The sequence below is a fragment of the Vipera ursinii genome (genome assembly GCF_947247035.1).
Source record: "Vipera ursinii genome assembly, chromosome: 5".
Classification (NCBI taxonomy): Eukaryota; Metazoa; Chordata; class Lepidosauria; order Squamata; family Viperidae; genus Vipera; species Vipera ursinii.
Genome location: NC_139518.1, coordinates 376,696 through 400,890, shown reverse-complemented (window position 1 = coordinate 400,890; position 24,195 = coordinate 376,696). Strand labels below are relative to the sequence as shown.

Genomic DNA, 24,195 nt, shown 5'->3' with positions numbered 1-24,195 from the left:
TCAAAACCCGCCTCCTGCGATCTTTGCCCTCTCTTGAGGGGGGGGGTCTTGCCTCTCCAGCCTCCTCTCTGGGCCAGTACTGAGCGTCTCCTTGCCCTGCAGGAGGACAGGGAGGTCAAACAAGGGCAGAGGCCCAGGAGAAGAGGAGAGCAGGACCATGGACAGTTCCAGGGAGGCCTCCTGGAGGGAGCCTCTTCCCTGTGAGATGACCAAAAGAGGATGGATGAGCTGTGTCCACACAGAACACAAAACCAGAATCAAGTCAGTCGCGGGTTCTTGAACTGGCCAGTGGCCGGGTCTGCACATCAGGCTAAGCCAGAGGTTTGGGACTCCAGGCCCAGGGTGACCCCCTTCCCCGGCTGAGGCCGGCGGCCCACAGCTCTGCTGGAGAAGCATCAGGAAAGAGCCAGCCGTCTCTGGGGAGGCGGGAAGGTTGGCTGCAGTGGGGGGAGGGTCTCCTGCCCTGTCCCAAACAGGGGAGTCCTGCCCCTCCCCCACAGGCCACAGAGTCCGTGGCTGGAGGGGGACACGGCAGGCTCTCTGCCTCTGCAGCCAGCACAGAGATTTGCTGGAGCCGGGACTGAGCTCTTTCCCAGCGGGAGGGACACCAGGGCTGCAGGTACCTTTCAGCCCCCACACGGGGGGGGGGAGCCCCCCTGCCCCTCCCCCATCCTGCTGCTTGGAATTTGTCTGGGCATTTTCCCCTGGAGACGAGCAGCCTTCCCTGCTGATCCAGATGCCTCCCACGGGACGACTCAGTTACAACTCTGTGCTCCGGGCCCTTAACCTTTCCTATGGAGCTTGCAAATTGATGTCCCTGCTTGCCCTTTGACCTCCTCCCCTCCCGGATGGTCCCCACACCCAGCCCTGCTCAGAGACCGGAGACTCTGGATGGCTCCGCAGGGATTCAGCATTCCGGCAAATTCCAACCGGTAAAAACATTGACACGGTAATTGTAAATGCAGACTCCAAGGAGAGCTCGTCTCCAGGTTTTTCCATATTTGTCATCTGGAAAGCATTTTGCTCTGAAATGATATTTTGAACCATTTAGAACAATAGTTTCTATCTGCCGCCGGACTACAGAAGTTCCCTGGAAGCTGCTTCAACATGGAAACAATCATCCTGGTGAAAAGGGGGCGAGTGCTTTGCCCTCGTTTGAAGCACATCTTCTGGAGGGTCCTGACAGACCAGCTGAAAACGAAGCCTCTCAAGTCCTCTGCGGCAGCTCTCATCTGGAAGGCAGAGGAGCCCCGGAGAGCAAACCCTGCAGTGGGCAGGCGGTCCTCCGACACCCTGATCCCTGGCAATATACCCAGCTGAAGCCAGAGACTCTGATTGCTCCTCCGCTGCCATCCGTGGCATCATCTTGAACTGCCAGGCGAGTTAACTGTCTGTTCCAAAGGGGTGAGAAGTCGGAGGAATCAAAGGCTGGTCTACCAGGGGGGCCAGAGAAGAAAGTTTGAATGGGCCCCACATCCTAGGACCATGGGTGGCCCCACACTGCCAAGAGGCATCCTTGGAAGTCAAGCAGCCGCTCAATGGCCGTCTTGCAGGCAACGCCCAGCTCTGCCATGTGGCACACACACCCACAGGTGGCCATTACAGTCCCATAGGGCGTATTGGGACCCAGTTCCAGGGGTTCCCCCATTCATGGACTGGGGATCCTTCCAAGCTCTCCTCTTTTCTCTTGCAGCCCTCCACGGTCTGCAGAAGGTCCCTAGGCCCACTCTGAAACCCCCGTCGCCCAGGCCAGAGGGCTCATAGCCTATCCTGGGCTGCTGAGCACCCTGCAGCTCCATCCTGGCCAACTGCCCCCCCCTTCCCTGGAGAGCGTTCCCAGAGGCTGCAGAGCAATGCAAAATTCAGGCCGCAGAGTGGCTGCATTCACACAAGATGCTTAACCCAGATATGGGAATTGCCTGTTTTCAGAGCCACAGAGTGCCTTCCTCCAAGCAGGGCTGAGTTTGCACAAAGCATGCTAAGCTGCAATGCACTAGCCAGGGTGAACGTTAGCCAGGAATGGCCGATCTTGTGCCTCAATGGCTGGGTCTTTACCTGGCCTGCTTAAGCCACATGTGAACAGGGCCAAGCCACAGCCATTGCCTAGGGAACAGATTCACATGAAGCAAGGGGTTTGGGACAAGCCATTCACAAGGGGGGCTGTTTCTTAAGCTTCTCTGGCACCCTAGCCTAAGGTCTGGAAGACCACCCATGACTTCCCAGAGCCCCCCCCCCGCCCGTTCACCCAGAAATGGCTTCTTTTAAAGGTGAAAAAATAGCTCTTAAACTCTGGCTGCCAAAAAGAAAATAAAAGCCCCCACTAAAAAGGAAAACATCTTGACAGGCTGCATTTTGCAAAAAGCAGAGCTGAAACATCAGGGAGGATTTCCTGGTCTTTCTCCATGGCAACCTTCTCCCCCCAAGGAGACTGCAAGAGAGAGGTGTGGGTGGTGGCGAGCTGATTCCTCCTCCTCCTCCTCCTCCTCCTCCTCCTCCTCCACTCATGTCAGAATTGCTGAGGACTTGAACCCGTCTGGGAAGGTTCTGGGCAAAGGACAAGATGCCAGCTGCAGCTCTGCCCTGTGAGGTAGGCCACTTCCGGAAGCAGGAAAGAGGTACCCTTTTGGCTGCATTGTTACAAAGTAGGTATAACAATAGAATCCTAACAAGCTTCTCCCTCCCTCCCTCTCATGCCCAAGGCAACCAAGGCGGGGGGGGCCCTCCGGAGTCCCTCCCTCACCCTTTCCGGTCTCTCTGGGCTAAGCCGAGGCTTTCTTAGTGGGCATTTCCTTCAAGGCTCTGTCTGTACTCCTGCTGGGAGAGCCAGCCTGGCCCTCCTGGACACACACACACACACACACACCCACACACACACACCGTGATGCCCACCTCTCCCGCCAGCAGCATCCAGCCTGCCTCATGACACCCTCATTGAGGAGAAGCCCTAAGGACGCAGGAGAGGTGATGGTGCAGAGCTGCCCGTGGGGGTGGGGAGGTGCACAGGCACGGGGGGGGCAAAAAAGCCCGGGGAAGGCTAAGGCCTCCATCACGCTGTCTTTAAAGACCTGAGTGTGTCTTGCAAAAGGCCAAGACCTTTTCCTAGCATTCCAATATCTGGGTTTCCGCAACACGCCAACCTACAAGAACAAGACTCAAAGTCCAGGCCTGAGTTGAGCAAACCAACCCGTTTCTTTCAGAAACCTCCGAAGAAGCAGATCTCCAGCTCAGAAAGAGCCCCCACCCCTTGAAACGTGACTCCCCCCCTCCAGGCTCCTCTGTGGCCACAGCTTGGAGGAGCATCCTGGGTGCTGAAGCAGGAGGGAGGGAAGCAGCGGCTCCTCTGGCAGAGGGGGGGGGAAGCCCAGCAGTAGCTGGAGAATGCCAGGCTTGGCCTCCAGGGGGCGCCTCCTGGAATGGGTGTCCCTTCTTCCCGCCCCACCAGAGGGCCTGCTTAGCCCAGGGAAGGCAGGCAGCAGCCAGTCGGGGGCTCAGTCAGGCGGGAGATGAAGCCGCGGGGCCCTCCGGTTCTTGGGGACCCCAGACCAGATTCTGCAGGAGGGGAACCCAGAGCTTCTCTTCCCTTAAAGGAGGGGCGCAGCGCAGAGGGCCTCCTGTTCCCTGTTCACGTGGGCTTCGCAAGCCTCCTGACAATACAGTCACGGACCCCACTATCACTAAAGGAGGACGTTCGCACTTTGGGGTAATGAAAGGTCTGCAAGGACACAAGCAAGCTCAGAGAGCACCAGCCGCCCCCCCCATTAGCCCCAGGCAGACCAAACCCCCGGTGGGACCAGAGCTTTCGGGAGAGGAGGCGGGAGGGGGGGGCTTCTCCTTTTCTCGCGGATCCGAGCGACCCCCGCCGCTGCCCTCTTCTGGTCCGCATTACCCGAAGCTGCCATGATTTAGCGCGGATCCCCTTCTGCAGAAAACCGCAGGGCCGCATCCAGCCCGGGGGGGGGGGGGGAGCAGGCATCATCTGGCCTGGCGCCAAAGCCTCCGCCCCCCCCCCCCGCGCCCTCCAGCGGCCATCGGAGTTGCACTCTGGCGCCCTCTGCCGGCTGCTTGCAAGAGGAGCTGGCCCGAGGAGCCTCGGCCCCTTTAGGCTAGCTCGGGGGACTCCAGCTCTCGCCGCCGCGGGAGTCGAAGCCCGCATATGGCAAGGGGGGCACGGGGCAGAAAGACACGGATCAAGGCGCCCCAGTCTTCGGGCACATCCCGCGGTTTGCTGAAGAGCTGACGTGCGGCGCCGGTGTCCTCCCGGCGGCCCTTCGCGCCTCCGCGGAGAAGGGTTCGGGTCTCGGCTCAGACTGTCCACGGTTGGCGGCGGCCCCTCGGCCTCCCCAGCTCAGACCTGTCCGGAGAAGGAGCGGCTACCCCCCCCCCCCCCAATCGCTTTCGGGGCAGGCGAGCGCTCCGTCTGAAGACTGGGAGGGTGTCCGTCCCGACGCCGCCGCAGCTGGAGGAGTAGCAAGCGAGCCCGGGGCGGGCGCTTCAGTGAGCAGCCAGAGGGAGGCGCTGTTGCCGCGCGGCCCAAGGCTCAGCCGCGAGTTCTGCTCGAAGGGAAGGGAAGGCTGGAGGCACGGAGGCCTTTCCGTGGCTCAGGTCGCCTCTCCCGGGCTGAAGGCGGGGGAGGGGGAGGACGTGGGAATTGCGCATAGAATCAAGATCACCAGAAGTGCTAGCACCGCTTTAAAACCCTAGAATTCTGCAACCTTACTACAAAAAAGATGTTGAGATTTTGGAAAAAGTTCAGAGAAGAGCAGCTAAGATGATCAAAGGCCTGGAGACTAAAGCATATGAAGAACGGCTGCGGGACTCGGGTTTGGCGCTAGTCTAAAGAAAAGGAGAAACAGGAGAGACGTGATAGCAGAGTTCCAGTATCTGAGGGGCTGCCCCAAAGATCAAATTATTCTCCAAAGCACCAGACAGAAGGACGAGAAACAAGGGATGGAAACTGGCCAAAGAGAGAAGCAACCTGGAACTAAGGAGGAACTTCCCCGACAGTGAGGACAATCAACCAGTGGAACAGAAGTTGCCTCCAGAAATTGTGGGTGCTCCATCAATGGAGGTTTTTGAGAAGGGACCTTACAGTCACTTGTCTGAGTTGGTATAGGACGGTTCTCCTGCTTCAGCAGGGGGCTGGACTAGAAGACCTCCAAGGTCCCTTCCAGCTCTCTTCTCTTCTCTTCTAGTCTAATCTAGTCCACTCTAGTCTTTTTCCTACTCTGTTCTGTTATGTTCTGTTGTCTCTCCTCTCTGTTCTGTTCTGCTCTGCTCTAATTTCAGCCTCTCAGAACAGCTTCAGGGTGGGAACCACACACAGCTTGCAGGGCCAACTCTAGAGTGTTGGGCCGAGCTGAATGTATGGATTCATTCAGTAAGCCAATTAAGGCTTGTCCTCGAGGTTTCCTGCCACCAAAGAGCAGCGGGAAACACCCGGGTAGGATTTATCCCATAAAGCGGCTTGCTTCTTTATCAGGTTTCTACGCTTTCAGTGGTTTCCAGCAATAAAATGCAGGAAACAAAACACCAAAGGTAAATTTAAAAAGTAGCAACGCAGAGAAAGCATAAAAGCATAAAAGCGCAAAGGAGAGGGTCGCCTTGAAGGTGCTGCGTCTCAACCCACACAGGTGACCACCAGCACCTGGAACTGCCCTCCCTGGGAGCCCAGTGGGGGCTCCGGGCACAGGCGTCACATGTTTGGCTTGGCCAATAATTAGGCCGATGCATCTTGGACCGAGCAAAGCTTTTGAGTGGTCTTCAGTCACATCCCCACAGTCGGTGGGTTCTGGCAAAACCTTGGCTGACCTATAAATGAATGAACCTTTATGGCCAAAGTACAACCACGTATACGCTGAGACTGGCTTAGCCAAATCACTTTAAAGATACAACAAGACCTTTATGAGCCTGCCCGCAGTACATCCTGGGCACTCAACCAGGCTTTGGCGCTGGCTGAGAGCCTTGATCCAAAGGGGAACCAGAACTTGTTGGTCTTTGGCCTGCTGGGCTGCACTGCAAAGGAACAGGCAGAGCCAGTGGAACGGCAGCCTGGGCTGGGCCCTTTAAGACAAACCCACCCGTGGGACCTCATTACTACTTACCCCTCCCTAGGAAGTCTCCGACATACGGCAGGCCAGTGGATAGAGGCCACCGTTTCTGGCTGGCTGTAAAGGCTTCCTGACCATTTCCAGCTGTTGATAGGTAGTGTGGGGGGGGCATCTCAGAGGTTGCCTGTCTGCCGTATAGGAGATCTTGTAGCACCCCGAGTGCATGATCACAGCCCCACCACATGGTACCAGGTAGGGCTACAGCTGGGGGACTGGGTTTCCCCTCCCCCCCGGCCCTCTCCCTTGAGGTCCAGGAGGTGGCAGTGTTAGCAAGAAGCAGCCCGGCCCAGGGCACTCTGCGCCGGGTCTCAGCAGGCGTGCCACAGGGCACGGGGCCCCTGTGGGAGAGATGGCAGGGCTGCCTTTCTGCCCCCCGGACTTCACTTCCCCCCTTGCCTGCCCCTGAGGTGCACCAGCCTTACTGGCCTGGAAGGCAGCTGGACTGGCTCCGTGGCTTTGTGGAGGGCGTATGCCAGGCGCCCCAAGACGGCTGCACAGAAGATGCTCACGGAGAGCATGGAGAGATACAGCAGTAGGAACACTTTGCAATAGCGGTAGTCGGAGCTCAGCAGGAGACCCCAGGCCAGGTGCTGGGGCAGAAGGGCAGGCCAGCTGGGGGAGAGGGGGCTGCCAACACTCCAGGGCGAAGGGGGGAGGGAGGAGGGAGGGCAAAAGGGGTGCTCTGCTGCAGATGGCAGTGCCGGGGCTGAGCCTGCAATGGGCGTCTGTGCCAGCGTGGCCCCAGGGGCTGTGGTGCTGGGCACTCTCGTGGCTTGCCTGGTCAAGGGGTCTGGAGCCGGGGGTCTGGAGCTACACATGGGTGACGTGGTGATCGCAGGACGGTGGGTGCGTGGATCCTGGCTTTCTGTAGATCTCTTGGGGACTGTAAACTGTTCATAGAGCGTTGCTGAGCTGATGTTAGTCAGAGGCGTCGGGGGAGCCCTGGTGGGCATGCCACGGGATGCAGTGGCTTCCGTGCTTGTGGCTGGGGTATTTGTGGATGTTGTTTCGTGGGCTGTGGAAGAAATCTCAGAGACAGTTGTGGCCTCTTCAGTTGTGGTTAGAGAACTCGTGGAAGTTGTGTCTTGAAGGGTTGTGGAAGGCAGTTCAGGGACGGTTGTGGCTTCCGTGCTTGTGGCTGGAGTATTTGTGGAAGTCATTTCATGGGTTGTGGAAGAAATCTCAGAGGCAGTTGTGGCCTCTTCAGCTGTGGTTAGAGAACTCGTGGAAGTTGTGTCTTGAAGGGTTGTGGAAGGCAGTTCAGGGACAGTTGTGGCTTCCATGCTTGTGGCTGGAGTATTTGTGGAAGTCGTTTCATGGGTTGTGGAAGAAATCTCAGAGGCAGTTGTGGCCTCTTCGGTTGTGGTTAGAGAAGCCGTGGAAGTTGTGTCTTGAAGGGTTGTGGAAGGCAGTTCAGGGACAGTTGTGGCTTCCGTACTTGTGGCTGGAGTATTTGTGGAAGTCGTTTCATGGGTTGTGGAAGAAATCTCAGAGGCAGTTGTGGCCTCTTCGGTTGTGGTTAGAGAAGCCGTGGAAGTTGTGTCTTGAGGGGTTGTGGAAGGCAGTTCAGGGACGGTTGTGGCTTCCGTGCTTGTGGCTGGAGTATTTGTGGAAGTCGTTTCATGGGTTGTGGAAGAAATCTCAGAGGCAGTTGTGGCCCCTTCGGTTGTGGTTAGAGAAGCCGTGGAAGTTGTGTCTTGAGGGGTTGTGGAAGGCAGTTCAGGGACGGTTGTGGCTTCCGTGCTTGTGGCTGGAGTATTTGTGGACGTCGTTTCATGGGTTGTGGAAGAAATCTCAGAGGCAGTTGTGGCCCCTTCGGTTGTGGTTAGAGAAGCCGTGGAAGTTGTGTCTTGAGGGGTTGTGACGTCAGGACTTGTCCTGGCAGAGGTGGACGTCTGGGTGGGGGCCAGGGAGGAGCTGGGAGGTGGGGGCTGGGTGCTCGTGGGGGCGGCTGTGGGCCACGTCCTGCTGGTACTCCTGAATTGTGTGCTCTTAGCAGGCAGCCTGGTGGAGGGAGCAAAGGCACCTGCGGTGCTTCCCCAGGTGGGGGCGGCAGATGGGGAAGCAGATGTGGGCGAGGGGGCGGCTTTGGCTACAGTGGGTGCGGTTGTTAAGCAGAGCAGCTGGTCTTGGGACAGTGAGCTCACTGCTTTCCCAGCCAGGTCTCCGGGGCTCCTACAGATGATCTTCCTGGCGTCCTTTATTCTTTGGCCGTGATTGTTCATCCACTGATGAAGGTAGAGGAGGTGGCAGTCACACCTCCACGGGTTGTCTCCGAGATGCAGGTCCCTGAGCTTCCCCAAGTGGTCGAACTGGCCCGTGGGGATGGTCTCCAGAAGGTTCCCTTGAAGCTTGAGCGTGGTCAGGGACGGGAGGGAAGCGGCTGCCCAATTCTCCAGGGAGGAGATCTTGTTCCTGCTGAGGTCCAGCTCGGTGAGCTGCCGCATGGGCCCCAAGGGCGGGAAGGCCTTCAGGTGGTTGGAGGCCATCTTCAGCAGCTTCACGTTTCTCAGTCCAAGGAAGATCTCATCCGGGAGAACTTCGATGGAGTTCTTGTCCAGGAAAATCTTCTTCAGATTGACCAGCCGTCTCAGCAAGTTGGGCGGGAGAGACTGGATCCTGTTGCTCTCGAGATTGAGCTCCACCAGATCCTGCAGGCTGTCCAGGGTCCCCTCCCGCAGACTCCCGATCTGGTTGTTCTGCAGCCGGAGAGTCTTCAGCTGGGTCAGTGACTTGAAGAGGTCCAGAGGGATGTTGGAGATCTGGTTGTGGCCCAGATGTAACAGGGACAGTTTAGGGAGCCCGTCAAAAACTCCCTCCGGGAGAGAGGCGATTTCGTTCCAATGCAGATAAGCCTCCTCCAAATCCCCAAGACCGTCAAACAGCCCTTTTTCGATCCTTCTCACCTGGGAGTCCCTCAGATTCACTCTCCGCAGGTGATCCAGGGATCGGAAGGTGCCCACGGGGAGATCCTCTAGCTCGGCCCCAGTGATTTCCAAATCCACCAGTTTCTCCAAGTTATCAAAAGCTCCCGCTTCAATTCTTTCCACCTTGCTGTTTATGAATTCAATCTTCACTAGGTGAGGCATGTTTACGAAGGCCCCCCGCCCGATCTCCACAATGCTGGTCTCAATAAAGTACATTTCAGTGACGATGGGAGAAACCGACTTGGGGATCTCTGTGACGCCTCTGCCCCTGTGGACGTCTTGAAAGGGGCAGCTCTCGTTCGGAGTGCCACTGCAATCCTGGTTCCCTCGGCCGGCCCTGAAGAGGAGGAGGACCAGGATGGGGGTCCTGAGCCACATGCTGGAAGAGACCAAGAGCCCTGAGTCTTTTTTGGGGTAACCTCTGCCCCTGCCCCCGCCCTCTGCACTTTCTCAGACTCGGTTGACTCAACAGGTCGACCCTCCTGACGCTCTCCTGCTGCTGCTTTAATCCTTGCAAGTCGTTGCTCAATGGGTTGGCCCAGGGGGCGCCGTATGCGCTTCCTTCCGGGCATCTGTGTGAAGGCCAGCAAGTCGGTCACTCTCCTGTGCCCAGCCCCCACCCCCATCCTCCCTCTTGCTCCCTGCTGCTGCTGCAGCCACCGTCAGGCCACAAGGGAGCACCTGGCCCTGCACAGGCGACACGAGCTACCCACCCTTCCCTCCAGGGCCTCCCCCGGCCTCCCCACACTCTCCGATGTGGCGGCTAAGGGGACCCACCTGTTGCCTCAGCAGCCCCTGGAACTCCTTGCCGGCTTTCCAGGCCCAGGAGAAGCAGGAGGTCCTCACCTCACCAGAGAATCTGCCCCTGGCCCAGACGGGCTGCCGAGGGATAGGTGGCGCTTATCTCCCAGGAGACGTCTGGGAAAGGTGGAGGAGATCTGGGCGCAACCCAAGGCCCCTTTCGCTCCCTGGCTTGGTCTGATAAGCTGCGAGAGTCACTGCTGGCGGCTCTGCTCTCTTCTGCCCGAGGGGCACATCGGGGCTCAGCTGCCCCTCCCTCGGCAGAGGAAGTGCCCTTCCCTCGGCACCCCCTCGCTCTCCACTGTGCGGAGAGCAGTCAAAGCCCTCCTGAGCTGGCAGGAGCCTGGTGCTGCCGAGGGTGAGCAGAAGGAAGAGTAAGAAGCCCCCTGGCTGAGGGAGCCCCCACCCCCCCCAGAAGCAGGGCCAGGATCCCTGCACATTCCCTCCCCCACCCCCCAACTCCAGAAGGTGGTGCCTGCAGGAACAGGGGCTCCTTCTTCCGGCAACGTTAGGGGGTTCCTCGTTGGGTGACCTCAGCACCCAAGTGGGGCCAAATTGGAGGGAGCCGCCCTGTGGGGGGAACCAGTGAGCAGGACTAGCGCTAAGAGAAAAGCCACCTCCGGCACCCCCCCCCCAAGAGGGACATAAGGCAAGGGAGACCAAGGGCAGGTCCAGCCGCACCCACCCCCTGCGCAAGGCCAGCCCCTCGGCCAGCCTAAGAGGGATAGGAGGGTGGGGAGCTCTGGGGTTTTGGAAGGAGGGGGAGGGGCAGGAGGTTAAGGGAGAAGGAAGGAGAAATTAAGCCGCTCAAGTAAGAACTGACTATAGTGATTTATTGATTTAGGCAAAACCCGTTAGGTGAACTTTGGCTTGATTAACACTCAGTTGGGTTCCAGCCTCTGCAAAATGTACACAACAATCATACAAATCTGAAAGTCTTGAAACATCATACTGCCAATTATAATAATAGCAACTTATAAATATGTGTGAAATCTGCAAAACTCCAAAAGAAATGTCAATGGAAGGAGGGAAACATATTTACAGCAACACAATTATTAAGCCTAGCGAGAGTCCAAAGGTCTTCAGAGCTGTCCCAAAAGAAACGGGGCAAACATGGGGGGGGGTGATTGTGTTGTTGCAGAAAGGGGCACAGGAGCCCCAAGTATCTTCTCTAACAGCCCCCACCGATGATGAGGGAGGAGAATCCTAGCGGGGGGGGAGGGGCACAGAAGCCAGCAGATCCAGCGATCTGCTCTTTGGCAGAAGCCGCCAAGATCGGGGCCTGACGGGGGAGGGGCGGGGCCGCCTGGCCCAGGATGGGGAGCCGCCGGGACGAGCAACCTCAGGGCTCCTGGGCGGGCTCCAGGACTTGCGTCTCGCCTGGTGGGAGATCCGCGGCCCCTCGCCCCTCCTCCTCTTGCCAGCTCAGGGGGGGGGGGTGTCATTGTCGGAATGTGTCCGGCTGCCCAGTGAAAGACCGGCAGACGGGGTTCATCCCCCAGCCCGTCCCCCTCCTGGCCTTCCTCTCCCCAGAGGGTGCCCCGGGGACTGCCGGAAGGGCTGCCCTGAACGACGCCGGCAGCCTCTAAGCCTCCCGGCCCAGGGCGCCTCTCTCCTCCGGGGCCCCCGGCGCTTCCCCTCGGCAACGGGCACCGCCAGGCCGGCAGGGGCAAAGGAGCTGCTCTTCCCTCGCGGCCAGCAGAGTCCTGCCCTCCAGGGGGGCGGGAGCCCGGCAGAGGACCCGGGCGCCGAGCGGCGGGTCCAGGGCGCTCAGCCACTCGGCCAGGGGCTCCAGACGGCAGTCGCAGCGCCAGGGGTTGCCCTCCAGCGCCAGGCTGGCCAGGACCTCGTTGGCGTCGAAGAGGCCCTCGGGCAGGCTCTCCAGCCGGTTGTGGGCCAGGTCCAGGGCCTCCAGGCTGCTGAGGTTGGCGAAGACCGCCCCGGGCAGGGCGGAGAGGCAGTTGTAAGCGAGCTGCAGCCGGCCCAGCCCGGCCAAGCCCCGGAAGGTGCCGGCAGCCAGGCGGCCGAGCCGGTTGCGGGCGAGGCTGAGGACGGAGAGCTCGGGCAGGTCGCCGAAGAGCCCCTCGGGCAGCTCCCGGAGCCGGTTGCCGGCCAGCGAGAGCTCCGCCAGGCGGGGCGTCCCCCGGAAGAGCCCGGCGGGCAGCGCCGCCAGCCGGTTGCTCTGCAGGAGCAGGAAGGCCAGGTCGGGCAGCCCCGCGAAGGGGCCCGGCGGCTCCAGGCGGGCCAGGGCGTTGTGCTGCAGGTGCAGCCGCCGCAGCCGCGCCAGCCCCGCGAAGAGCCCCCGCGGCAGCTCGGCCAGCCGGTTCCCGTCCAGGAAGAGCTCGCGCAGCGCCCGCAGCGGACGGAAGAGCCGCGGCGGGAGGCGCTCCAGCCGGTTGTCGCTCAGGCGCAGCTGGCGCAGGCGCGGGAGCGGCTGGAAGGCGCGGGCGGGCAGCGCGGCCAGGCGGTTCTGGGCCAGCGAGAGGGAGCGGAGGGCGGGCAGCGGGCGGAAGAGGCGCGGGGGCAGCGCGGCCAGCCGGTTCCCCTGCAGGTGCAGCGCCTCCAGCGCCGGGGTGCCGTCGAAGAGCCCCTCCTCCAGGGCCTCCAGCCGGCTGAAGCGGACGGCCAGCTTGCTCAGGCCGCCCAAGCCCCGCAGGGCCCCGCGCGGCAGGCCGGCCAGCGGGGCCAGGGCGACGTCCAGCTCCCGCAGCCGGGGCAGCCCGGCCCAGGCGCAGCCGGGGAGCGTCCGCAGGGGGCAGCCCAGGAAGGCGAGCTTGCGCAGGGCGCTGCTGCCGTTGCCGCGCGGGGCGAAGGCGCCGCAGGGCAGGACGCTCAGCGAGGCGTCCGCGAAGAGCAGCTGGCCGGCCTCGGGAGGCAGCTCCTCCGGGACGCCCGAAACGTTTCGCCCAGAGCAGAAGACGGTGGCGCCGCCGCCGAAGCACTGGCACGGGGCCAGGCGGGCGCAGGCGGCGCTCCCCGGCGGGGCCGGCACCGAGAAGGCCAGCAGCAGCAGCAGCAAGAGGCCGGGCCGGACGGGCATCGTCTCCGCCTGCGGAGGAAACGCAGAAGCGCCGCCGTGAGACCGGGGGGGGGGCGAGTGGGCGAGGGGTCTTCAGCGAGACTCTGCCGCCGCTCTTCCCCAGCCTTGGCGGCCTCCGGGTGTGCCCGGCCAGGAGTCCGCGCAGCTCCGAGCGGCCCCGCTAAGAAACACTTCCTTAGACGCAGAGGGGGGGGGCGAAGGGGGTGCGAGGAGGCACGGGGGCAGGGAAGGGCGGTGGGGAGATCCGGCAGTCGTGGCAGAGGTGCCACCCTCGCCCAGAAGAGTCTCCGGTCAGCCAAGTCACCCAGACGTCCGCAGCCTGAGTGGAAACAGGAAGCGTACAAAAATCAGATAAAGATCCAAAAATCACCCTGAAAAAGGCGCTCCCAGAGAGGAAAGCCAAGGTGGCGACTCAGATAAAAGCGTGGCGGGGGGGGGGGGCTTGCAGGGACTGGCTCCGTTCCAGGAAAGCGGAAAGTGCCTCAGCCCACCCACCCTCTCCCCAGAATGGGGAGCCCCCAGCTGTGCTTCCTGCCGGGAGAGGTTGGCCCAACGTGGGCAGGCACGCTGGCTGAGGAATTCTGGGAGTTGAAGTCCACAAGTCACAAGAGGGCCACGTTTGAAGGCCCCTACTCTAGAGGCAGCCACCCGGAGCGTGTTGGGTGTGGTGGGGAGGTGCCTGGAAACGTGGAGACCGGGAGTTCTAGGTCTCCCCTTGGCACGGAAGCCAACTGGCTTACTTGGGGCTAGTCCCTCTCTCTCTGCCCAACCCACCTCACAGGGTTGTTGTAGAAAAAAATTGAAGGCGGGAGGATTAGGCTTGTTCTCCCCTTTCAATTATATACAAAAAATAATATTGTGAGCGTTGAGAAAGGCATGAGATGATGTGGGCAGGTCCAGGTAGGTAGGACGCCCCCCCCTCAGCTGCACCAGCCCCAGCACCCTTCCAAAGTTGGGGGCCATGCTTCCTCAATAAGAGACACAGTGGAACCGGCCAAGTATGTCCTATCCAGACCCCCACAGTCTCTGGACCCCCAACGAGATCTCAACCACTTCACTGGCCCAGACCAAGGTGGGGAGCATCAGCTGCTGAACCCACAACTGACCCCCAACCTCTCCCAGCAGTTTCATGGGGACGTTAAGCAGGAGAGCCCAGGGGAACCGGGTATGTGTGTGAGGAGGGGTTGGTTCTGTGCTACGATGGGCAGCTGCACTGGTCAAGGGTCAAATCATCCTAGAATTGCTGTCATTGGGGACCAAGCAGGAACCCCACTCTCACCCTGACATCCCCACCCCGCCCCCACCCCGGCGGAGGCTGCTTCTTCCTAGGGAGGGGTGAGCGTTCAACTTATCAAACAGGCGCTGCCTGTCCATCCCCCCCCCCCCCACATACACACACATCTAAAGGGACCTCTAGACAAGGAATCCAACTAATCGGCTGGAAGTGCCCTAAGGCTCAGCAGGAGAGAGCAGTGGGGCTGGGCTCACTGAGAATGCTGTAGGGGATGCAGCCCCCCAAGGAGGCACCCCCCAAGGGAGGAGGGCAAGGAGGTCCCTTCTCTCCCATCTTCCAAAGACAGGGGGCAAACAAGGGATCTTAACTGAGGGTCCCAAAGGCTGGAATGGGGCAACTGGCCATGGGCATCTGCCTGCGGCCAATTAGCTGCTGCCAGTTCGTCCTAGCACACGCACACACGCACACAGACACACAGACACACAGACAGACAGACAGACAGACACACACACACACACGCACACACACGGTGCTGCCCCTCTGCCCACACCTCCCAAACTGAAAGAGCAGCTGGAGCAAACTGAGCCTGTTGGGAAGCCAATGCGTGAGGAGCCACCGTTCCCCAATGCCCTGGCCCTGCTTGGCATACAGGTTCAGTTCTGGGCACCACAGCCTGGGCATAGGGCACCAGCCAACTGGTGCCTGTTTAGAGGAGGTCTACTGAGATGAAGTAAGGGTTAGGATGCTGAGCTTGTCGATCAGAAGGTCGGCAGTTTGGTGGGTCGAAACCCGAGTGCCGTGTAGCAGAGTGAGCGCCTGTTACTCGTCCCAGCTTCTGCCAACCTAGCAGTTCGAAAGCACGTAAAAAGGCAAGTAGAAAAATAGGGACCACTACGGTGGGAAGGTAACAGCGTTCCGTGCGCCTTTGGCATCTAGTCATGCCCGCCACATGACCACGGAGACGTCCTCGGACAAGCGCTGGCTCTTCGGCTTTGAAACGGAGATGAGCACCGGCCCCTAGAGTCAGAAACGACTAGCACACATGTGCGGGGGAACCTTTACCTTTACCGAGATAAGGAGAGAACCACAGGCCAAGCTCTGCATGGATCTGGGAACACTCAGCCCAGGCAAGGTGGGTGGGTGGGTGGGGAGATGCCACCCGGGCCTGGAGGGGATGGACGGACTCCCAGTGGCTACAGAGCCAGAACTAGCAGATCAAAGGGAGCTCAGAGGCATCGCCTGACTCTTCCGGCCAGGAGCCAGTGGAACAGGCTGCCCCAGGACTGGGCTCTCTGCTGGAGGACTTCAGGGGCTGGAGAGCCCCTGTCATAGCTGCACAGAGCTGGCAGTTGGTCTACGTGGCTTTTAAAGTCCCCTCCAGTTCATTCATTTAGGCACATAATGAAGCCGATTCATTCATTAAGCCCTTGACCATAATCTTGCCTTGTTGCCTCCAGAGTAACAGGGTCCTTTCTGCTTTGGTTGGTCCTAAGACCGAAGCTCCTCTTTGCAGCCCTTCCTCACTACGGAGAGCAGAGAGGGAGCCTCGGAGACCCCACCCCACCCACACCAGACAGGCATTCCTGGCCCAGGCTGGATTTTCCCTGGAAACAGATGGGGTTTGGGGCTGGGTCCCCTGCAGAGTCTTAGGGCCTTGGGAAAGGGGGAGAATGACAGGGGTGACCGGAAATCGCATTGAATGCCGGACAAGGGGCGGCAGCCCAACCCCCAGTGAGGCAGAAAGGCACAAGGAGTGTGGCTGAAAGGCACACAGGAGACCGCCTGGGATGGTTTCCCAGGTTGTGTGTGTGTGTGGGGGGGGGTGTTTCATTTTCTTTCTGCTTTGCTAATGCTGCACTTTGGGGGGCTTTCCTGCGTTTTCCTGTCTCAGAATTCCGGAAATTTTATACAGTTTTCAGTAGTAGGGGACAAAAGTACCATCACTCCCCAGCCCAGCATGGAAGGTGGGAGAAGACACCCCCCCAATGCACAGCCCAGGCCCCTTGCCCTGCCCAGGCCCTGCTCCCCGGCTGCCCACTTACCTTCCGTGCGACCGGGTGCTTAAGGAAGCCGCCCCCGCTGCCCTTGACCTCCGCAAGCAGCGCTGGGTCCGCATGGTGGCCGAGTCAGTGACCCGCTGGGCAGAGGCAGCTGCAGGACTTTGCTTTCCAGAGAGGGGGGCAAAGGCTGGCAGCCTCGGGAGGGGGGCAGGCAGGCCTCAGTCAACAGCTGCAGCAGCCAGGGCGCCTCCCCTCGGGGGAGGGCGGGAGGCCCCGGGGTGGGAGGGGGAGAGGCGCTAAGCACTTTGGGGGCAGCTGCATGGCCTTTGGGCACCCCTCCCTGGAAAGAAGCCCCACAGAGCCCCAGCAGTGGGCTTCTGGGAGCCCTAGAGGGGCAGGTGGGGCCTGGCCCACTGAGCCCAGGAAGGGAACAGGACGGCTTCCTCTGCTGAGAGCCAACCCACTTCCAGGCCCCCTGCCTGGCCTGCTTCTTGGGGGGGGCGAGGCTCTCGCTGGCTGTGTTCATACAACTGGGTCATGTCACAAGGAGCAGGCACCTGTCCTGCAGCTTTGCACATGCTGGGAGCCGGCCCTCTCCCTTGGGGTCCAGGAGGTGGCAGTGTTAGCAAGAAGCAGCCTGGGCCCGGAGCACTCTGCGCCTGGTCTCAGCAGGCGTGCCACAGGGCACGGGGCCCCTGTGGGAGAGATGGCAGGGCTGCCTTTCTGCCCCCCGGACTTCACTTCCCCCCTTGCCTGCCCCTGAGGTGCACCAGCCTTACTGGCCTGGAAGGCAGCTGGACCAGCTCCGTGGCTTTGTGGAGGGCGTATGCCAGGCGCACCAAGACGGCTGCACAGAAGATGCTCACGGAGAGCATGGAGAGATACAGCAGCAGGAACGCTTTGCAATAGCGGTAGTCGGAGCTCAGCAGGAGACCCCAGGCCCGGTGCTGGGGCAGAAGGGCAGGCCGGCTGGGGGAGAGGGGGCTGCCAACACTCCGGGGCAAAGGGGGGAGGGAGGAGGAAGGGCAAAAGGGGTGCTCTGCTGCAGATGGCAGTGCCGGGGCTGAGCCTGCAATGGGCGTCTGTGCCAGCGTGGCCCCAGGGGCTGTGGTGCTGGGCACTCTCGTGGCTTGCCTGGTCAGGGGTGTCCGGGGAGCCCTGGTGGGCATGCCGCGGTTGTGGCTTCCGTGCTTGTGGCTGGAGTATTTGTGGACGTCGTTTCATGGGTTGTGGAAGAAATCTCAGAGGCAGTTGTGGCCCCTTCGGTTGTGGTTAGAGAAGCCGTGGAAGTTGTGTCTTGAGGGGTTGTGACGTCAGGACTTGTCCTGGCAGAGGTGGACGTCTGGGTGGGGGCCAGGGAGGAGCTGGGAGGTGGGGGCTGGGTGCTCGTGGGGGCGGCTGTGGGCCACGTCCTGCTGGTACTCCTGAATTGTGTGCTCTTAGCAGGCAGCCTGGTGGAGGGAGCAAAGGCACCTGCGGTGCTTCCCCAGGTGGGGGCGGCAGATGGGGAAGCAGATGTGGGCGAGGGGGCGGCTTTGGCTACAGTGGGTGCGGTTGTTAAGCAGAGCAGCTGGTCTTGGGACAGTGAGCTCACTGCTTTCCCAGCCAGGTCTCCGGGGCTCCTACAGATGATCTTCCTGGCGTCCTTTATTCTTTGGCCGTTATTGTTCATCCACTGATGAAGGTAGAGGAGGTGGCAGTCACACCTCCACGGGTTGTCTCCGAGATGCAGGTCCCTGAGCTTCCCCAAGTGGTCGAACTGGCCCGTGGGGATGGTCTCCAGAAGGTTCCCTTGAAGCTTGAGCGTGGTCAGGGACGGGAGGGAAGCGGCTGCCCAATTCTCCAGGGAGGAGATCTTGTTCCTGCTGAGGTCCAGCTCGGTGAGCTGCCGCATGGGCCCCAAGGGCGGGAAGGCCTTCAGGTGGTTGGAGGCCATCTTCAGCAGCTTCACGTTTCTCAGTCCAAGGAAGATCTCATCCGGGAGAACTTCGATGGAGTTCTTGTCCAGGAAAATCTTCTTCAGATTGACCAGCCGTCTCAGCAAGTTGGGCGGGAGAGACTGGATCCTGTTGCTCTCGAGATTGAGCTCCACCAGATCCTGCAGGCTGTCCAGGGTCCCCTCCCGCAGACTCCCGATCTGGTTGTTCTGCAGCCGGAGAGTCTTCAGCTGGGTCAGTGACTTGAAGAGGTCCAGAGGGATGTCGGAGATCTGGTTGTGGCCCAGATGTAACAGGGACAGTTTAGGGAGCCCGTCAAAAACTCCCTCCGGGAGAGAGGCGATTTCGTTCCAATGCAGATAAGCCTCCTCCAAATCCCCAAGACCGTCAAACAGCCCTTTTTCGATCCTTCTCACCTGGGAGTCCCTCAGATTCACTCTCCGCAGGTGATCCAGGGATCGGAAGGTGCCCACGGGGAGATCCTCTAGCTCGGCCCCAGTGATTTCCAAATCCACCAGTTTCTCCAAGTTATCAAAAGCTCCCGCTTCAACTCTTTCCACCTTGCTGTTTATGAATTCAATCTTCACTAGGTGAGGCATGTTTACGAAGGCCCCCCGCCCGATCTCCACAATGCTGGTCTCAATAAAGTACATTTCAGTGACGATGGGAGAAACCGACTTGGGGATCTCTGTGACGCCTCTGCCCCTGTGGACGTCTTGAAAGGGGCAGCTCTCGTTCGGAGTGCCACTGCAATCCTGGTTCCCTCGGCCATCCCTGAAGAGGAGGAGGACCAGGATGGGGGTCCTGAGCCACATGCTGGAAGAGACCAAGAGCCCTGAGTCTTTTTCGGGGTAACCTCTGCCCCTGCCCCCGCCCTCTGCACTTTCTCAGACTCGGTTGACTCAACAGGTCGACCCTCCTGACGCTCTCCTGCTGCTGCTTTAATCCTTGCAAGTCGTTGCTCAATCAATGGGTTGGCCCAGAGTGTCTGTCTTTGTGTGTGTGTGTGGGGGGGGGTGTTTCATTTTCTTTCTGCTTTGCTAATGCTGCACTTTGGGGGGCTTTCCTGCGTTTTCCTGTCTCAGAATTCCGGAAATTTTATACAGTTTTCAGTAGTAGGGGACAAAAGTACCATCACTCCCCAGCCCAGCATGGAAGGTGGGAGAAGACACCCCCCCAATGCACAGCCCAGGCCCCTTGCCCTGCCCAGGCCCTGCTCCCCGGCTGCCCACTTACCTTCCGTGCGATCGGGTGCTTAAGAAAGCCCCCCCCCGTGTCCCTGACCTCCACGAGCAGCGCTGGGTCCGCAGGGTGGCCGAGTCAGTGACCCGCTGGGCAGAGGCAGCTGCAGGACTTTGCTTTCCAGAGAGGGGGGCAAAGGCTGGCAGCCTCGGGAGGGGGGCAGGCAGGCCTCAGTCAACAGCTGCAGCAGCCAGGGCGCCTCCCCTCGGGGGAGGGCGGGAGGCCCCGGGGTGGGAGGGGGAGAGGCGCTAAGCACTTTGGGGGCAGCTGCATGGCCTTTGGGCACCCCTCCCTGGAAAGAAGCCCCACAGAGCCCCAGCAGTGGGCTTCTGGGAGCCCCAGAGGGGTGGGGGGGGGCTGGCCCCCTGAGCCCAGGAAGGGAACAGGACGGCTTCCTCTGCTGAGAGCCAACCCACTTCCAGGCCCCCTGCCTGGCCTGCTTCTTGGGGGGGGGCGAGGCTCTCGCTGGCTGTGTTCATACAACTGGGTCATGTCACAAGGAGCAGGCACCTGTTCTGATGGCTGAATCTTGCACAGAAGATTTCTCCTGCAGCTTTGCACATCCTGGGAGCCGCTCCTGAATTTGGTTCCTTGATTTTTTTCCCAATGAAATGGAGTCAGGTTAAATATGTTGTGTGGATGCCATTATGCCTGCGCACCTCTGTTAACATCAACCAAGGATTGCCCTTGCTTCTATGGAAGGGAGGAGGAGTGGTCTTGGGCCACCTCCCCACCACCACCACCTGTGACGCCCATGCCTGGGTTGCAACCCCTTGGCTGCCTTCCCCTGATCCACGGGGGGCCTCAGGGTGGTTACGCATCCCACCATCCTCAGGCACACCAGAATCCCCCCACTAGCCTTGGGGTGGGGTGGGTTTCCCCTTCTGCGTCAGTAGTCGGAACGCTTCTTCTCTTGCTTTGCTAAACGCAACCTGGGGCCGGGAATGAGAACGGGAATTGGGGTGGGGGGTGTCTTTTGGTGGGTGTAGTTGTTTCCATGTTTTGCTTCTTGCTGGAAGAGTGGCAAAATGGGCTGGCTGGTTCAGGAAATTCTCCGGAACCACCCGTTAGCCCTCCCTCCTCCCCTGGCCCTGCAACTCCCGTTTTTATCTCCTGGGATCTGTGGGTTGTTCCGATGCTCATCCCAGTCTGGGGGAGGGGGCAACACGTGTACACAGGGCTTCCAGACACAGCTCCCTCCCTCCCTCCGTTGCTTCCTGCTCTGCAGAGGAAAGCGCCTCTTCTTCCTCTGGCAACAAAGGAACACACATACACACATACACACACCCGCACACAAACGATTCTTTCTGGGTTTGGAACTCTGGCTGGGGGGGGGTCGCCCCTCTCTGGGACTGTTCTTGCCCCCCAGCCTCTCGGAGAGAGGACAGCCGCAGAGCCACGGGGCGGGTGGGCGAGTGGACTCTCCCAGGGATTCCCCCGCTGCAGAGGCCCGCCCCTCCCCTGGATGGGAGCCTTCGCGGGGGGCGGCGCTGCTCTCTTTCCCAGGGGAAGCGGCAGCTGCTGGGTACTTGCTTGAGCGAGCTTGTATGACGTGTGAACCTGGCGAAGCAGCAGCTGAGATTCAGATTTGGCGGGGGGTGGGGGTGTACACACCAAGAGCTTTGAGGCTGAACTCCCAGCCGGGCTTGGCAACTCGATGTGTCAGCCTTGGGAGGGGCAGCATAAGTGCTATCTCACACACCTCCCTCCCCCGCAGCCCAAGCGGACGCTGCGCTGAGCCAGACCTCCTTGCTTCCTCTCGTTGCCTTGGGCCAGTTCTGCAACCCCCATGTCCCCCTCCCCCACACCCCCATTCGGGGCCAGGCCAGGGAGGGCAATGCAGAAAAGGGCGGGGGGCGTGAGATGAAGCGAGAACAGCAGCTTTAATAGGCCCGGGCTCCCGTCCACAGCCGCGTTCACGAGGCTCGTCTGCTCCCTCCCAGAGCTGCCCCCACCCCCACCCGAACCGTCTCCTCTGCCGCGAAGGCGCTGCCGTCGTTGCGGGCCGCTCTTTGCCGGCGGAGCTGCCACCCTGGGGCGCCGGAGAAGGCGCGCTCGGCCTGTCCCTGCGTCTCCGGGCTCGCTCTCCGGCGGAAGCTGTCCCGTCTCTGCTCGATCCCGGTTTGCCCGGGAGATGCAAACCCCATTCCGGCGTCACACACCCCCGCCCGGCAAACTCCCCGCGCCCCCGTCCCAGCCCTCGTCGCCCCAGCAGCGCCCGCGGTTCTTTCCCTCCTCGGCTCCCGCAGAAGCAGGCTGCCCTAGTCGCCAAACGGGCGCCTCGCCTTCCGCAAGATCCAGTCGCTTGGGCGTTGTCGGCTCGTCCGGTGGATGCCAGGTGCGCCTAGAGCTCCAGCCTCGCCCGAGAAGGCAGCGGGAGGCCCTCGGGGCGGGACTGCTAATAGCCATGCCAGCGCGCGACTTCCCCGGCCACCTCCGAGCCCCACCACCCGCGGGGAACCCCAGCCCTCCCCAGAAGCCCCGGCCTTTGGTCGGCGGTGAGCCGCGTAAGCTCCCACCGCGTGGGATCGACGGTCCCGGAGTCCAGCGCCTTTTTGGAGACGGGAGGGCTTGCAGGGGGGGGGGTCTTTGGACAGCCTGACTCGCGGCCTGCGTGAGGAAAGTGCGGGCCCGGGTTGGGCCTCTTCTCCAGTGCCTGGAGCTGCCTGGAGCTGCCCCCAACTTCCCGGTGTGGGGACCAGGCAGCGCCCGGCCTTGCTAGCCGTCCTGCTGGGAAGGCGCTCCTGGGCGTCCCTCGGCCGAAGGTGGGCAACCTGCCCTGAAAAAGCACCGAGCGAAGGAGCGGGAGGGTCCGTCTGGGCTCAGTTGCGCAGGACAAAAGTCGGCCGAGCTGTAGCGCGCCGGTCGCTGCTGAGCCCGTGCCGGGGCCGGCGGGGTGGAGCGGTGGACTGCGAGTGCTGGAGGAAGAGCCCCGTGGCGGACTTAGGCTTTAGCCCGGACGGAGCGCTTCCGCCTGGAGCCGTAGACGCCCACCGCCAGCACCATCCCCAGGAGCAAGGCGGAGGCCACCACGAGGCAGGTGACCACGACCCCCGTCTGGGTGCGAGTCAGGCCCCAAATCCCGCCTCCCCCTCGGCCCGCTTCGGGGAGCTCCTCCGCCAACTCGCGCACGATCTCTGCGATCTCTGCGCTGCCCGGCTCGCTATCCGGCGGCGGCTGCCAGCGTCCGGGCGACAGCGTCTCCGACGTTGGCTGATGCTCCGGACTGGCCTCCTTGCGGCTCCAGACGGTCCCCCAGCCCTCCGGCAGTGCGGAGGTCCCGGGACCGAAGGTGGTGGTCTCCGGCTCCAGCAGGGACCGGCCCAACTGCCAAGGCGGCGCGGCGCAGCGGGGATGGCGGCTCTCTCCGCCGAGGCTGGCCCTGTTCTCCAGCAGCCAGCGCCGGAGCGACCGCAGGGCGGGTTCGCAGCGCCAGGGGTTGTCCTGCAGTTGGAGGTCGCGCAGCTCCGGCAGCCCGTCGAAGATGCCTGCGGGAAGTTCCTCCAGCGAGTTGTTCTGCAGCTGCAGTCCACGCAGGCCGGGGCTCCCCTGGAAGAGGTGCGCGGGCAAGGCGGCGAGCCGGTTGCTGTGCACGGAGAGGTTCCGCAGCGAGGTCAGGCCGCGCAAGAGCTCCCCGTCCAGCGTGGCCAGCCGGTTGGAGTGCAGGGCGAGTTCCTCGAGGCCCTCCAGACCGGCGAAGGCGGTGGGCGCCAGTGAACCGAGACGGTTCCTGCTCAGGACCAGCACCTGCAGTGCGGTGAGGTTGGCCAGGGCGCGGCCGGGCAGTGAGGCCAGCTGGTTGTCGGCCAGTCGGAGCTCTCGCAATTGCGGCATCGGGCCGAAGGTGCCCGGGCGCAGCTGGCGCAGGGCGTTTCCAAAGAGCGAGAGCCGCGAGAGCTCGGGCAGGCCCAACAGGAGCCCCTCGGGCAGCGCCTCCAGGAGGTTGCCGGACAGCAGCAGCTTCTGCAGCCTGCGCGGGCCGTCGAAGAGGCCGGCGGGGAGCTGGCGGAGCCGGTTCTGGTAGAGGGCGAGTTCCTGCAGCTCGCCCAGGCCGTGGAAGGCGCGCGGCGCCAGCTCGGTCAGCTGGTTCTCGTAGAGGCGCAGCACCTGCAGGCGCGCCAGCGGCGTGAAGAGGCGGGGCGGCAGGCGCACCAGCTGGTTGCGGGCCAGATTGAGGCGGGCCAGGTTGGGCAGCCGGTCGAAGGCGCCCGGGGGCACGGCCTGCAGGCGGTTGCCGTGCAGCTGCAGCTCCTTGAGGGCGCTCAGCCCGGCGAAGTGGGCCGGCTGGATGCGGCGCAGCTGGTTCCCCGACAGCAGCAGCGCCTCCAGGCGGGCCAGCGGCCGGAAGACGTCGGGCGGCAGCTCTTGCAGCCGGTTGCTGGCCAGGCTCAGGTAGCGCAGCGCCGCCAGGGGCCGGAAAGCGCGCGGACTGAGCCGCTCCAGCAGGTTCTTCTCCATCCGCAGGGCGAGCAGCTGCGAGGCGTTGCCGAAGGCCGCGGGGCCCAGAGCGGCCAGGCGCGTGTTGACCACCTGCAGGCTCATGGCGTGGCCGGGCAGCGGCGCGGGCATCTCCGTGACCTCGGCGCCCGAGCACTCCACCTGGGCCGTCCGGGAGCAGGAGCACTCGCGGGGGCAGCCGCCGCCCGCCAAGACCGACGGCAGGAAGCTCAGGAGCAGGGCAGCGCGGAGGGCCATGTTGCCTGCGGAGAAAGAGACACCCGTGAGACCGACTCTGGGGCTGCCCCGCACCGAGCGCGTGCCCTCTCCTCTCCCGCCCTCCTGAGAGAGCGGCAGTCTGGAGCCCTCCGGAGGGGCTCGGGCCTCTGGCGGGGGCGGCTTGGCCAGCAAACCGCGGGAATTTGAGCAAACTTGCCAAGCAGGTCGGGGCATCGGGCTTGCAAGCCCAG

General features: G+C 61.8%; 4 protein-coding genes across 5 annotated transcripts; all 4 read right to left on the bottom strand.

The window, feature by feature from the left end:
• Positions 1-5,811: 5,811 nt before the first annotated feature.
• Positions 5,812-9,891, bottom strand: LOC310641776 (uncharacterized protein). Of its 2 annotated transcripts, none has more exons than XM_083365036.1 (2): positions 9,812-9,891; positions 5,812-9,413 (listed from the first exon to the last, which is right to left on the bottom strand). In XM_083365036.1, the coding sequence occupies exon 2, from the start codon at positions 9,410-9,412 to the stop codon at positions 6,488-6,490; it is 2,925 nt and encodes a 974-aa protein (XP_083221162.1). In that variant the 5' UTR covers position 9,413; positions 9,812-9,891; the 3' UTR covers positions 5,812-6,487. The 2 variants fall into 2 exon arrangements, with proteins under 2 accessions (XP_083221162.1, XP_083221161.1); XM_083365035.1 differs by having other exon boundaries at positions 5,812-9,606; positions 9,812-9,870.
• Positions 9,892-11,310: 1,419 nt separating this feature from the next.
• LOC310641706 (uncharacterized protein) lies at positions 11,311-12,963 on the bottom strand. The gene has a single exon (XM_083364945.1). The coding sequence runs from the start codon at positions 12,873-12,875 to the stop codon at positions 11,421-11,423; it is 1,455 nt and encodes a 484-aa protein (XP_083221071.1). The 5' UTR covers positions 12,876-12,963; the 3' UTR covers positions 11,311-11,420.
• Positions 12,964-16,501: 3,538 nt separating this feature from the next.
• Positions 16,502-18,712, bottom strand: LOC310640974 (uncharacterized protein). Its single transcript, XM_083363564.1, has one exon. The coding sequence runs from the start codon at positions 18,697-18,699 to the stop codon at positions 17,248-17,250; it is 1,452 nt and encodes a 483-aa protein (XP_083219690.1). The 5' UTR covers positions 18,700-18,712; the 3' UTR covers positions 16,502-17,247.
• A 3,337-nt stretch (positions 18,713-22,049) lies between these two features.
• On the bottom strand, positions 22,050-23,983 carry LOC310641145 (uncharacterized protein; the record flags this gene model as incomplete). Its single annotated transcript, XM_083363960.1, has 1 exon — positions 22,050-23,983. One exon carries the CDS (start codon positions 23,981-23,983, stop codon positions 22,232-22,234), a length of 1,752 nt encoding a protein of 583 aa, XP_083220086.1. The 3' UTR covers positions 22,050-22,231.
• Positions 23,984-24,195: the final 212 nt, after the last annotated feature.